Raw genomic sequence first — 14,322 nt, forward strand, 5'->3', positions numbered from 1 at the left:
ATTCACAGGAAAGACAACTGTGAGTTTGTATAATTTAAAAACTGTTGCACAATCTGAATTTTAGATGGTGTGCATGTGTGTGTTTTTAATGCTGCCATAGGTATATCTCTTTCTATTTCTGAAACGGTAGTTTCTGCTATCCCAGGAAGGAAGATTAATAAGAGCAGTGAATCCTTAGCAGACCTTAGCATTTGACTGAGTTGGGATTTATTTGACTCCTATGGGATTTATTGACTCCTATAAATAGGAGTTAGTGCTAGTTGTACATACCCAATCTTCAGCTGTGAGCTAGGCACTTTCAAAGGACTCCGGTGGGGAGGCTCTGCCTCACCTGCCTCCCCACCCACCGCACATCCCTGGTGAGTAAGCTCCATTGACTCTAATGGGACATCCTTCTGAGTAGACAGGCATAGGATTGGGCTCTAAGTGTGCACAGGACTAGCTGCTTGTATGGGGCAGACCTCCTGGGACTGACAGGTGAGGCTCCCCACCCATCTTCAGGCTAAGGAGAGCTGCACCTGTGTGACAACTGCCTGACATGGAGAAGGCAGCCTCAGTTCCAATCAGCCTCCTCCTGGGCTCAGGCAGCCCCACCAAGGCTCAGCCTCCCTCCTTTGTGGTTTGGCGGAAGAGCAGGTGCTGCACATGCACAGGGAGAACCGGAAGTGGAACTTCCTTCCTGCGGACCCAATACGCGGCGCTTGTGTTTCTGGGGGGAACGTGATGTGAGCCTGAAGCTCTGTGACGTAACGAGGCGCGGCGAGGAAACCGGAAGTCGGGGTGTTCGTGGGCTTTTGTAGTCCGGACTCGGGCCGCCTTGAGGGAGGAGGCCGGGGCTGCGGGGAGCCGGGTATGGCGGTGCCGGGAGGGGCGTGGCTGTCGCTCTGCGCGCTGCTGGTGCTGGCCGCCTTCGTGGCGCAGGTCACCGTAGCAGGCACCGGGGCAACGCCGGAACCCGAGCCGGAGCCCAAGGTGAGGGGCGCCCTTCGCAGGCTTCAGGCAGGGGGAGGCCCCGCCTCTGGGCTGGACAGGCCTCGCAGGGGTGGTGGGAGGAGGGGCGAGGGGGGCCTGTGCCCCTTGCCTGGTGACTGCCAGGGCCCTGGTGGGCACCCAGGCGTCGTTGGAGCTCCCAGGCTCAGGGAGGGTGGTGGGTGGGGAGGCAGGTGAGGTAGAGCCTCCCCAGTGGAGTCCTGAGCAGGTAGGGGTGGTGGGTGGGGAGGCAGGTGAGGCAGGGCCTCCCCACCTGAGGCCTTTGAAAAGCACCGCTGCTGTGGGAGGCACCCACAATGGTGCTTCTTGAAGGGCTCCGTTGGGGAGGCTCTGCCTCACCTGCCTCCCCACCCACCACCCCTCCCTGCTCAGACTCACTCCCATCCACGTGTCACTTCTGGAAAGTTCTTCTGAACACCCTCAACATCTCTCATAAACAAAGCATAGCTGGACAGTTGTCCCTTTAAAGCAACCATTTTCAACCTCTTTCATCAACACACTGACAAGGCACAAACATTGTCAAGGTGCACCACCAGGTTTTTGACAATCGTCAAGGCACACCAGTGGGGGGCTCACTCTCCCCCCCTCCGTCGGCCTCTACCAATAAAGGACCTTCCCCCAAATTCCCGCGGCACACCTGTGGACCACTTGCAGCATACCAGTGTGACACAGAGCAGTGGTTGAAAATGGCTGCTTTAAAGCTTTGTGTGGGGGGCAGGATTTTAAGGCACAGACATATGAACAGCCCCACTGGATCAGGCCATAGGCCCATCTAGTCCAGCTTCCTGTATCTCACAGCGGTCCACCAAATGCCCCAGGGAGCACACCAGATAACAAGAGACCTGCATCCTGGTGCCCTCCCTGGCATTGGCATTCTGACTTAGCCCATTTCTAAAATCAGGAGGTTGCACATACACATCATGGCTTGTAACCCATAATGGATTTTTCCTCCAGGAACTTGTCCAATCCCCTTTTAAAGGCGTCCAGGCCAGATGCTGTTACCACATCCTGTGGCAAGGAGTTCCACAGACCAACCACATGCTGAGTAAAGAAATATTTTCTTTTGTCTGTCCTAACCCTCCCAACACTCAATTTTAGTGGATGTCCCCTGGTTCTGATGTTATGTGAGAGTGTAAAGAGCATCTCTATCCACTTTATCCTTCCCAAGCATAATTTTGTATGTCTCAATCACGTCCCCCCTCAGACTGAAGAGGCCCAAACGCTGTAGCCTTTCCTCATAAGGAAGGTGCCCCAACCCAGTAATCATCTTAGTCGCTCTCTTTTGCACCTTTTCCATTTCCACTATGTCCTTTTTGAGATGTGGCGACCAGAACTGGACACAATTCTCTAGGTGTGGCCTTAGCATCGATTTGTACAACGGCGTTATAATATTAGCTGTTTTGTTCTCAATACCTTTTCTGATGATCCCAAGCATAGAATTGGCCATCGAACTTTGACTTGATATATATTCTCTTCTCAGCATGCTCTCTGTTCCTGTGACTTCAAGAAGTGTTGATTACTTCCTCAGTCTGGTGCCTTGAAATGCAACAGGAGGCACCTTCTCTTCAAGCCTGTGAATTACAGGCTGTAATTATAAACAAGTTGTACTTGGAAGTAAATTCCATGATGGTTAATAGGATTTAATTTTGACTGTGTATTGATGGTTGCAGTGACATTAGTTTTATATATAGCTGGCTGGTAAAACAGTTTGCCTATGTGTCCATCTCCTAAATAGATTCTTCCCCCCCCCCCCCAAGTGCTTTTCAGTTTCTTGATTAAGATATCACCCTATCTTTAAATGCTTGTACGTGCAGACTTGGGTTAGTTTTCTGGCTAGGATCAAGTGTAGCTAGTTGTGTATGGGTGTAGTATTATTATACTACTGGTAAGATTAATGTAACTTCCTGGTTCTAGAAGTAAGAGAGGAATTGAGTTACTTGCTTGAGATGGTCTATATTTATAATGTGCTTGAGCCATAATATGCATACATATAGAAGTACATACATGCAGATTTAGACCAATGAGATTTGGGGAGGTCATGAACTGTTAAATTTTTGTGCTCAAACCTAAATTTGAAAAACAGCTGAAATTAAAGCCAAGAGGATGACTGTTCTTCTAAAATGCCTGGATAGGAATTTGTGTATACTTAAGTCACCATGACCCATGAAATAATTGTTGGCAGAAACATATTAATTGTAAGTTTTCCAAGGGACTTTCTTTCATAACTGAGGTAATGACTATTAAACAAGGTTTAATATGATGTAGCACTTAGGGGAGATGCTTTTCCTAAAGAAGGAATAAGGAATGCAGCATAGAAAGAAAGATTAGGAAATTGGTGGATATGAGGGGTGGATCATAAACAAGTTTGTTACTTGTAATGAAAGTAGGGTGTGGTTTTTAAAAGATGAGAGTGGTAGGCAGAGTGAAGATCTGTGTTTATGATATGTAAGATTGGCTTGTAATAAAATAAAACTTAAGGAATAGAATAAAAGTTCAGGAAAAGAGTTCTTGTCTGTTATGTGATATGTCAGTAACAAACCATAAAATTTCTCTGAGGTTATATTTGAATGTCAGATGCAGGGGAATGGCAACAGGATACAGGTATCTTGTTGTCTTGTGTACTTCCTGAGGCATCTGGTGGGCAACTGTAAGATACAGGAAGCTGGACTAGATGGGCTTTTTGCCTGATACAGATGGGCTTTTATTCTTATGTATCCTGCATACCCCAGCATTTTTTATTCACTTTTTCTTGCTGTGTGTCTTTCTTCTTAAGGAACATATCCATTTGTCCTTAAGTTTATATTTATTTTTCAGGATTCTGAAGATGTCAGATGTAAATGCATCTGTCCCCCTTACAAAGACCATTATGGCAACATTTTCCAGAAAAATGTTTCACAGAAAGACTGGTGAGCATTTAGCATTTTATCTTCTATTCTTAATACTGGTATTTTAAGTGGCAATTCACAAATAGTGCTTTGGATTCTAAAACTGATAGGTGCAACTTGGAGGCAGATGCAAATGTTAAGGAACTTGTGAATTTCATGTTCGCTGGTCTGTTTTGTGAATGTTTAAGTTCTGTTTGACTTCTGGAGAGAAATGCAAAAGCATATGAGAAAAATAAGTCTTTAATAAATGCACTGATTTGACATGCTAAGATTAAGATAATGTAATCTATTTGCTGGAATCCAAACAGAACTTGGATTCCAGCTGTGATGAAACTGCTGTTTGCTGTGGAGGATTTTCCCTCCCATTTCCCTCCAATGTCTAAGATGCTTCAGGCTCAAAAGGAGAAGCCAGCCAATTGGAGGCTAGAGAGGTGGGGCCAGAGGAAGAGATGAGAGATCTCTCTCCTCCTGCATAGGGCAGGACAGGGAGAGCCTCTCTGGTAAGCAGAGTGAAGGCTGCTGGGGAAATAGAGTCCTAGGGAAGTCCCAATTTTGGAGACCATTGGTGTAAAGGGTGGTGAGTGTCTGAGAGTATGAATTGGTAGGTAAAACATATGACAAGTATAACAGTCACTCTTTTATTTTTTCATGAAGATTAGCTAGTTGAAAGCACTGCCACATCCTTCAGTTTTAACACTTGTTCTGGCCGACCATAAAATAAAAAACCAGAAACTCTTTAAAACAAAACATTTATTCCTTGATTTATGTAGATTATTGCATGCTCGACTCATGAAGTCATAATAACATACAGCAGTCATTCCCAACGTGTGAGCTGTGACTCCCTGGGAGCCACAGAAACCAGCCAGGGAAGTGTCATGAAAAATCCACAGCCCTATACAATTTATAAGATTGTAGACCTAATGGGGAGCCATGGCCAATGGCCCAGTAGGTCAAGGGACTCGCCAGTTGAAAAAGTTTGGGAACTACTGGCACATAGCATTGTAATTACTATCGGTGTTTCTGCTGAACAGAAATTAATTGAATCTTTTGAATGTGGGTAGAACAAAGGGAGGTAACTTGTATGGTGGACTAAGCAGAATGTTGCAGGGCCCTGTATGCTAAATGAGATATCCCTTCCTGAGCATTTAGCAATCACTCTTGTTTGGTCCATTACTATCAGGCACTGCAAATGCTAGCTCTCTGCTACAGAGGAGTATTGATGATGGTTGATTTGGAAGTGGAACTAGCTGAGGGTCACATATAAGATATTGTCCCAACAGTTCCAGTACTGGCATTTGTGATAAGATTCATTTGTGCTTCTGTTGGCAACCAGTTCTTCAACAAGTGGCTAGGTTTGTGGGCTAAATGTCAAGTATTTCTAACTCTCAGATATATTATTCATATTGATCATTACTCTGTACATTAAACATGTCTTTCTTTGAAAACTTCTCTGCAATTTTTGACATTTACTGTAGATACTTGCCTATAGTGTGAAATTTAAAAAGAATAAAAATGTATCTTTTTTAATAGAGACTACAGTTCTTAGGTAACAATTAGTGGTGGGTTATTTTTCAGGATCTGACCTCGAGTAAAATCAGACAAAACTATAGTCATACACCCCCCTAAGTTTAACCCCCGACTTCCAAGGGTCATAGAAAATTCCATGATGCCCTCGACTTAGCTGTGGGATCGACTTATGGGCGAGTATCTGCGGTGCTTAAACTTACTGTAAGCAACTCTTTCTTTCTACGCAGTGATTGTCTTCACGTTGTGAACCCCATGCCGGTTCCTGTTCCAGATGCAGAGGCATATTGTTTGCGTTGTGAATGCAAATACGAAGAAAGGAGCTCTGCCACAATAAAAGTAAAATGTTGTTTGATTACTTTTTAAAGAAACTCAGCCAGATAATATCTAGCTGCTTATGGCTTCTGTCAAAATCTACAAGTTATGAAATAGTATACAAAAGCTATAAAATTCAGTACTACAGATTTGTATAGTGGTGCACATACAAATTCAACAAAACGCTTCTGAATACAACCTAATGACTAGAAGTAATGTGTTTAGTGTAATTCGTATGTTAGCTGTTTGCGTTGAGGCTCCTTCTGTAAAAGGAAGGAGAACTACAGTTGCACAAAGAGTAGGGGCCCTAGTCTTCCCTTAAGTGCAGCTTTCCTTCCATTCACAGAAGCAGCTTGCAGCTGTGGAATACCTCCATACAAACAATTAGGCTACCAGCCATTGTGTGTATTAAACAAGTACCCCATCTGAATGCTACTGTATCAAGTAATGGACTGCAGCTGGCTTGATTTTTAAAAACATTTGCTTTATATTTCATATGTTAAGTAATAACACGTATGTCCCTGGATCAGCAGTTTCAACCAGTGTGCCATGGCACATTGGTGTGTGGCTAATGGTCTGCACGTGTGCCGTGGGAGTTTGGGAGAGGGTCATTTATGAGTAGGGCCATTTGGGGAAGTGAGCTCCCCACCACCATGTCAATTGTCAAAAAACTGGTGTGTATTGAAAATTTTAACGCTGTGTCAGTGTGCCTTGAGATGAAAAGGGTTGAAAATCATTATCCTACTAAACCATTGCTGTTAAAAACCATTGGTCTTAATACAGATAGCTTCTAAACCAGGGTTGGGCAAACTTTCAACTTTAGGGCTGTTGAATCTAACAATTGTACAGAAGAGGGAATTTCAGCAGGTGCAGTTTGTCATCTCACAGCTGACAAGCTGCTCTACTGAAATTTCCCTCCTTTACACAATTGTTAAAGGTCCAGGATCCCTAAAGCTGAAAGATTTCTCACCTTCCCTAGATACTTGGTTCAGTTCTGCTAATGTCTTCATTCTTCATGGGAATTGTCTCCCTGAACAGGAAGTCTTTAGTCATATTTCTTTCTTGTCTTTTTTTGTGTAAAATGCAGCTTAATAATGGCTGTTTCAATTCTATAATCATAAATGTTACTTTAAAAGCTAGTCTGGAAAAATTCCACTTTTAAAAAGAAGTATACCAGTAGCATTTTGTCACTGTTGCATTGTTTTGTATACTGGTAGTATTAAGCCTCTGACTTTTATATAAATTGCTGAGGAGGAATTGGGACCTAAAAAACACAACACCTAAGCAATTTATCTGTAAATGCTTCTTGATATTTGTTTCAGCTGAGCAAAATTAAATCTGCTTCTGTTAGACATGTTTTGCCAATACTCCCCTCTGCGTGTATTATGATGATTTTTGCATTGGAGCACTCTAGTCCCATAGCCTGATTCTCTCTTGATTATCGCGAATTACTCTTAATTTCACCTGATACAGTTTCTTAGAAATAATCAAATGAAACCGATGAATAACAGTCCTATGAGTGGTAATTGAATTGTCCCATTGCATTTTACATCTGCTTCAAGGTGTACCTGTAAAATATTTTCTCTTTGTGCAAACTGAATGTTTGAATACAGCAAACATGCTGCATATGTATGGGTCATATGGGTATATAGTTCTCCAACGAATATGGTAGCAGGTGTGGGTTTACCTTGGTCAGTTGTGAAGCACCCCTCATTTGCATAGGACAGTCACCTTAAACTTTGTGCTAGTAACTGGTTTTTTTCATTGCTTATGCACCCTGGTTTGTTGCAGTTCGTATTTTATTTGGAAACTGTTGCTGTTCTGCACTAACTGCTGTTTCTTGCTTTCTGACTTAAGCTTCACATGGATTGCTGCTTAGCCACAATAAGTTTCTCAAAGGAATGAATTATTCATTTTATCTGAAAAGAGCAATTTTGATCTTTCTGCTTTTTCTATAGGAAAGGATTATCTGTTTCTCATGGTAAATGCAAAAGTAGCTTTCAAAGTCCTTTTGTTTTAACAGTTTAGTTCTTTGTACATGTCCAATTTAATTTGGGTACTTTGCTCAGAAAAAAGTTTTGAATGGGCTTACTACAATCTCAAACATTTTGCTTAACTTTGTCAGCATGCATTGTACCCAGTGAATGGGTTCTCAGGTTGTATAAATTGAAACACTGTCTTGTACCATGTAGGCTACCATCATAATATATCTGTCCATCTTGGGTCTCCTTCTGCTGTACATGGTGTATCTTACCTTGATAGAACCTATACTGAAGAGGCGCCTCTTTGGACACTCACAGCTGATACAGAGTGATGAAGACATTGGGGTAAGCTAATGACATGAATAACGTTGAAACTCTGTAGGCAGCATCCTGAGCTGTACAGGCACAACAGTGCTAGCGCAAGCCATTTTTCCTGCTTCTTTTTCATTGTGATTTTCTGAGGTCCCTGAAGAAGCTATTTCTGCGTGTTGAAGCTTCAGCAGTGGCATGAGATATGATGTAAATGAACTTCAGGGGTGGGGGAAATCTCCACAACCAGGATAAGATGTCTTCTATGGGTGGAGCTCTGCTCAGATGCAACTCCCTTGTGTTGAAGGATTCTAGTTGCTAAATTGCTGGTTGAGTTTAGTAGTTTAAAAAACAGAATTTAAAAACATTTATTCTTCTTGGCGTTTTGAGGAGGAAGGAACTCTCTAGGTACCCTTTTAAACTAGTTTCTATTGGCCTTCACCTAGAAGGGCTAGTGAATTTTGATACATTAAACAGTTCATGATGGGGATTTTTTATATATATCACATACATGACCTAAATCAAATCTTCAGAACATGTTCAATATCAAATGTCATTGTTTATGGTTTTCATTTGTTCATTGGTATGTTTAGAAGTAGGATGTCATAAACATGCAATTATAATTACTCTGTCACCTAACAGCTGTATTTTTCCTTTTATTTTAAGATATTGATATAATAGCCGTAGATATTGAATATAAACATAATTCTGTTTTGATTTGACAACTTGGAGTGAGTACTCCAAACAACTTAACAATAGCTGTTGCTGATCTGTAAAATAGACCAACACAGAGTCTTGGTGTGTTCACAATTTAAATTTCAGTACTGAGAAAAATACACAAAGCTCTTTCTGGACACGTATTCAGTAAAGTGCTGTTATTACCTTGGTAAATGATTTGTATTTGCTAATGGCTGGCATTAAGCAAGTATTGAGTGACCTTATCTTTGGTATATTTTATGGTTTAGATCTAAAAATCATTTTACAAAAGTGCTAGACATTTATGTAAAGGGGTGGGTGTTCCACCAATTTTGATTGATTTTTCTGTTCCTGCCACCTAACTGCATCCCATGTGCAGCATTGTATTCTATTACAAAGAGTTCCTAGGCTCTTCTAAGCGGCATAGGGAGGCCCAAGCCACAATTGGAGGTGGTGTGGGAAAGATCCTTTTCCCTTCTTGTGACCATCTGGTGGTCCAGACACTCGGTTGCACTCTTCTCCATCCATTAAGAGACAGGTTCTGTTGAGAAAAAAGACTTGGGGGGGTGGATTATGAGGCACTTCTGCTTCCTTCCTGGCTTCTGTAGAAATCTGTCACAGATTCATAGTGTGGTTTATGGATCATGGTACTTCACATGCAATTTCTGGATCCAGGCCACAGAGTATGAAGATTGTGGTTAAGAGAATGTTTCGTGATAGGTATGCCTATCTTAGCAACATAAGTGCTATATGGTGGCTATTCATCTGAATCCTCCAACTGTATCTCTCCCCCCCTCCAATGCTTTAAGAACTTATTGTTATTGATGCTGGATGGAGGGGTTGTGTGAACATAGCACTATTGGATTCCTTGGGAACGGACCTAACTTTCCATGACTTTTTGGCATGTACCTTGAAAATAAGTTCGGTTATGTTCATAATCAATTTGATTCTTGTTTTATGGCAAACCAGAATACTCATAGCAATGCCTCTTTATGTTAAAGTAGAATGCCCAGCAGCAAAAACACAGTAGCAATGACTTCTTCCTTTGCATTTCAGGATCACCAGCCCTTTGCAAATGCTCATGACGTACTGGCTCGTTCTCGAAGCCGTGCCAATGTATTGAACAAGGTGGAATATGCTCAGCAACGTTGGAAACTTCAAGTTCAAGAACAGCGCAAATCTGTATTTGACCGTCATGTTGTGCTCAGTTAACTTATGGGCCTAAGTAACTTTCTTGAGTTGGCTCCTGGAGCGGGAAAAAAGGCCGAAGTAAAGCACTGATATCTGCCTTCCTGTTAATGCTACTTCAGAAGAATTTTTTTTGCTCATCAGTAGCAAAGAAAGGTTGAAAATGTGAAAACACAGGGAGAAGGAAGATACTAATTTTGAAAAAGCCAAAAATCTAACTCTGTACACAATTTCATGGCTTTTGCTAATAAAATATAAGCAATTTTCTGTGTGATAAATTTGACATTGAGACAAGATTGATTATGGCTCTTAAATGCTGATTTCACTAATGTTCTGTAAGGAAAAGCTACAAAAGAATTTGTGCAGCAGCATTTGTATTGCAAATTACATATTTAACTCTTGTAAATATTTGTTTTCTTACTGTCTGCTGCATATCAAGTCTTACAGTATAGCTATCACATCTAAAACTGGCTGGTTATATAAATTTTGTTGCTTGTATTGTTAGCTGACCTCTGCAAATGTAAGGTGAAGCCTAAGTGAACAGAAATTTGAAAAACTTGGCATACTGTGTAAAAGCAAAACTGAAAATGTGCTGCATATTAGCAAAAATGTTGACCAGCTACTTTGATTGTAAAATGTACTTTGTGGTATCTACAAATATTTTATTCAAGCTTAAATTTTTTGGGTAGTTGATGGATGATGCACTATTTTAAAAAAATTACCTGATAATGCAATGCAAATAAATTCTTCATTCTATTGTTGCCTGGGGAGTTAGCTGTGATTATCCTCTGTCAAAATATGCAGTTGTTGTGGAACCAACTCTTGTAGATCTGCTTTGGAACACATTTGATTTCCATAGAGCAATGTTTCCCAAATGTTTTTGACTGGCGGCTCCCTTGATCTACTGGGCCATTGGCTGTGGCTCCCCATTAGGACTACAATCCTATACGTTGTATAGGGGCAGCAGGTTTTTTGTAAGAATTCTGCGGTTTCCACAGCTCCTTGGGGAGTGATGGCTCACAGTTTGGAAACCCCTGCCATAAAGTGAATGTTTCAGTGAAATCCTTCGTGGGATTGGATTCTCTGGTCAATACATTTGGTACTTTTAAACTGCCATCTGAGAAGCTTGTTTAAGATTCTATGGTGCTTCCAAGACCAATCCTTTTTAGCCCAACAAACACTTAGCTGAGAGTTGTAGGTACCAGTTCTGTTGCAGAGTTATTGCAAAGCAATACATTGCTATTTGAGTACTGGCAAAATTCTTCCTTCCTTCCTTCCTCTTTTCCCCACCCCATTAGTGTGGTTATTTCCAAAGTGGTTGCAGGTGTACCATCAGCACTTGTTTGGAGCCTCTTACATTGAGTTGATTGACACTGGTGTGTTAAATCTGGTAGTTTTAACCACTAACCACATGAAGGCTTAGACACAAGATGGATGTTTTAATACCTAAGATGTATCTTGGTCTATTTGGTCTTTTAAAGGCGTTTGTTGGGATCAAGGACCATATGCAAATTTGTTTGTTGGTGTGTTCTTGGTGGTGATACCATCACCCCTTCATTGCATTCTGTCTTGATAAGCAGCATCCAGCCCAATACAAAAAGCAACAAATGTGCTGATTTTAGGATTCCATCCTACGCTGTTTTTGCTCATTTGTACAGTCTTAACAAGCTGCCACATTTCACCTACAGCCTCAGAAATCTGAACTCAGTTCCACACATGCTTGTTTTTTTAATCGGTACCCTCAAGCCCATCTGGGCAGATGATCCAGTCCCTTTACCGAAACAAAGCTGATCCTAGTCTGAGCCAGTGTTCACTAGAAACTTCATGTACATAGCCTTGAGTTCTGTTATGGAAAAAGGTGTGGGATATATATGGAATAAGAAGGTTGGCTATTGAAAAGAATGGCTTTGTGACCAGAGATGTTGCATCTGTGTGATCATACACTCACCAAATCAGAGTTGGAGTGCCAAGGGGTGATCCAGGATATATAGCTGAAGCTGTACGTATACAAGACTGAAAGCTTGACAAAATACTGTTTTCATTTAATCTTTCTAAGAGCCCACTTACAAAGTAACCGCATCATTGCCTTTAGCATAGGGCATGTAGCATAATTTTGTGTTGGTTATGTGTGTGACATTAAATATCAAAGTTGACCTTTTAATAAATAGTCAAATTTTACTCTGTTTCCATCATTTATTGGCAGAGGTAAGAAATCACCAGAGCAGCCTGTGAAACGTTTAGAACAATGAAGAAATGAATTGCTTTTCAAATGCTCTTTTGTTTGTGTTTTATTTAGCAACATTAAAGGGATTCTTGATTGTTTTAACAAATGTATTATTGTACTTCAAACAAAATAACTTGAAGTACTGTACTTCTTTCACTCCAATTCTTTTATTTAGCACAATCTTTTCCTTTCCCCCTATATTTAATGGTTGCAACCTTGTTCACCTCCCCATGTGGATAACTTCAAAGAATGACAGTGAAGGAAAAGGAGGGAATGAATGGAAGAGTGAGGCAGTGGTACAGATTACAATGCTGTCCACTGAAATCTGGAAATGTGGTAAGATTGAGTGCTGAAGTTGGGTTGCTAATTTAAAACCTCTAAAATTAGGACACTGGTAGGAAAATACTTGATGAAATGGTGCATAGCTATGGTGGACATGTAGGCACTTCTTTCTTGTAGGTCATACAGTTAAGGACCTGCTCTAGTCCTCAAAAAGAGAAGCTTAAGTGATTGTTGACTAAATACGTTCTCCATGGGGGAGTGGTCAGAGAACTTCCCTACTTCTAAAGAAGTTGTAATGCATTAAGAAGAGAATTCTAACCACTGCTGTGTTGCAGGCAGGAACAGAAGATGCTGTATATCCTGCATTTGGAAGATTAAAGGTATAGAAGAATGATCTAACACTAAGGGGCAGCCCTGCTTTGCTGCCTCATCTAATGGGCTCTCTTCACGTTAGCTAGTGCTGTGTACAGTTTATTTGAAGGTAAAGATGTTTATCTGCGAATTTTGAGTGCAGCAGGGATGCTTAATTCTTTTCCCACCTGCTGTTCAGTCTGCTTCAAATTGCTGAAATGGCTTTTTGTACCAAGAGGTTCTAGTTTTATATTTGTAAGGTTAAAAACATGATTGGACCCCAAAGAGGAAGAAACCATGGCATGTGCATGAATGCGAAAGAGTGACATTTGGCTTCGATAAATGGATAAGCATCTTCCTGCCATTTATTCACTTCTCATTTAAAAATACTGTTTGGGCTTGGTTATATGCATATGTGTATAAGGTGTATTCATTTCCCAGAATAAATAACTCATTTTTTTAAATTGGTCCTCTGTAATGATTGATATTTCAATCAAAGATATACAGTTGGCTTTGAGATTGACTAGTCAATATAAGCATTTTTGGACACTTCACTGACTACCTAAAATCCTAAAAATTAGTAGTAAATATCTACATTCATAGAGTTAGATGTTTGTTTATAGCTACTAAACTGTGCTGAGATGTGTGTATTTATTAAACTAGTGGAAAAGTACTTGAGGATTTAGCAAGTTCTACGTATAAAGATTAATTTGATTAAAAATTAACAAAATTTTTTACACATACTTGACGACTATAAATAAGTTCTGATCAGTAACATGACAGCCACAAAAACCATTAATACGATTTCTATCTCATAATTCTAATATTTGTTGGCTTTATAACTGCAGTTTGGGTGGAAGAAACTAAACTAGAAAAAAGCAGATTAACTACTTTGCATATTGTCAATTGAATATAAATTTTGAACTGATTTTGACTCAGTCTAACAGCATGATTGCTAATCAACTTAGGTAAGAAACAAAAAGTAGACAGAGACCAATAGCAAATACTTGTTTGTTTTTTCAGCAATAACTTTGTGCGTTTTGTTGATTGGCTCTTTGTTCTAAAGGAAAAGGCTGACCTATAAGAATAGAAATATTAGGGTGTATTCCTAAAAGTGTTTTAAGTAAACGCCATTGAACACAGTGGGAGTCCCTTTGAGTAAATGTACACAGTCTTGCGCAGTAACAGTAATTTTATTGAGGCATTTTGCAGCTCTTTCACCATTTTATTTCTTTTTAGACTTCTCTAGTGATTGTTTCTTGGGATTCATCTCCATATCTCTGTTGGTGAGTTGCTATAATGGAATTCAGAATTCATTTTTGTTTATTTCCCCAAAAAGTTCCTTTGAGGAGGAAAAAAGAGAGATCTGGCATTCTTTCTAGGCAGTCTAATAGGGTTCAGTTTGTGATAGGTAGACTGTGCTGCAAATTCCTCTATTAGTGCATGTGAAGAGTTGAGGTGTTCCGTTAAAATAGTGCTTTTCAAATCTTTCCTTATGTTAAATAACACTGAACAACGTTTGTTTTTAATTATAGGCAACCTGTTTACTCACTTACAGCCCAATCCTGAGCTCCTG

At 40.5% G+C, this 14,322-nt stretch overlaps 1 protein-coding gene across 1 annotated transcript; it reads left to right on the plus strand.

The window, feature by feature from the left end:
• Positions 1 to 759: 759 nt before the first annotated feature.
• On the plus strand, positions 760 to 13,210 carry TMEM9B (TMEM9 domain family member B). Its single transcript, XM_066630350.1, has 5 exons — positions 760 to 972; positions 3,805 to 3,896; positions 5,630 to 5,738; positions 7,907 to 8,041; positions 9,758 to 13,210. Exons 1-5 carry the CDS (start codon positions 853 to 855, stop codon positions 9,911 to 9,913), a joined length of 612 nt encoding a protein of 203 aa, XP_066486447.1. The 5' UTR covers positions 760 to 852; the 3' UTR covers positions 9,914 to 13,210.
• The last annotated feature ends 1,112 nt before the right edge of the window (positions 13,211 to 14,322 follow it).

Source organism: Tiliqua scincoides, chromosome 1, assembly GCF_035046505.1.
Source record: "Tiliqua scincoides isolate rTilSci1 chromosome 1, rTilSci1.hap2, whole genome shotgun sequence".
Taxonomy (NCBI): domain Eukaryota; kingdom Metazoa; phylum Chordata; class Lepidosauria; order Squamata; family Scincidae; genus Tiliqua; species Tiliqua scincoides.

What these genes read in the sequence shown, in the direction of transcription:
- TMEM9B (XM_066630350.1), top strand. Translation starts at nt 853, where the DNA reads ATGGCGGTGCCGGGAGGGGCGTGGCTGTCGCTCTGCGCGCTGCTGGTG. An exon ending in AACCCGAGCCGGAGCCCAAG is followed by an intron (nt 973 to 3,804) that starts GTGAGGGGCGCC and finishes TTTATTTTTCAG; the next exon opens with GATTCTGAAGATGTCAGATG. An exon ending in AATGTTTCACAGAAAGACTG is followed by an intron (nt 3,897 to 5,629) that starts GTGAGCATTTAG and finishes CTTTCTACGCAG; the next exon opens with TGATTGTCTTCACGTTGTGA.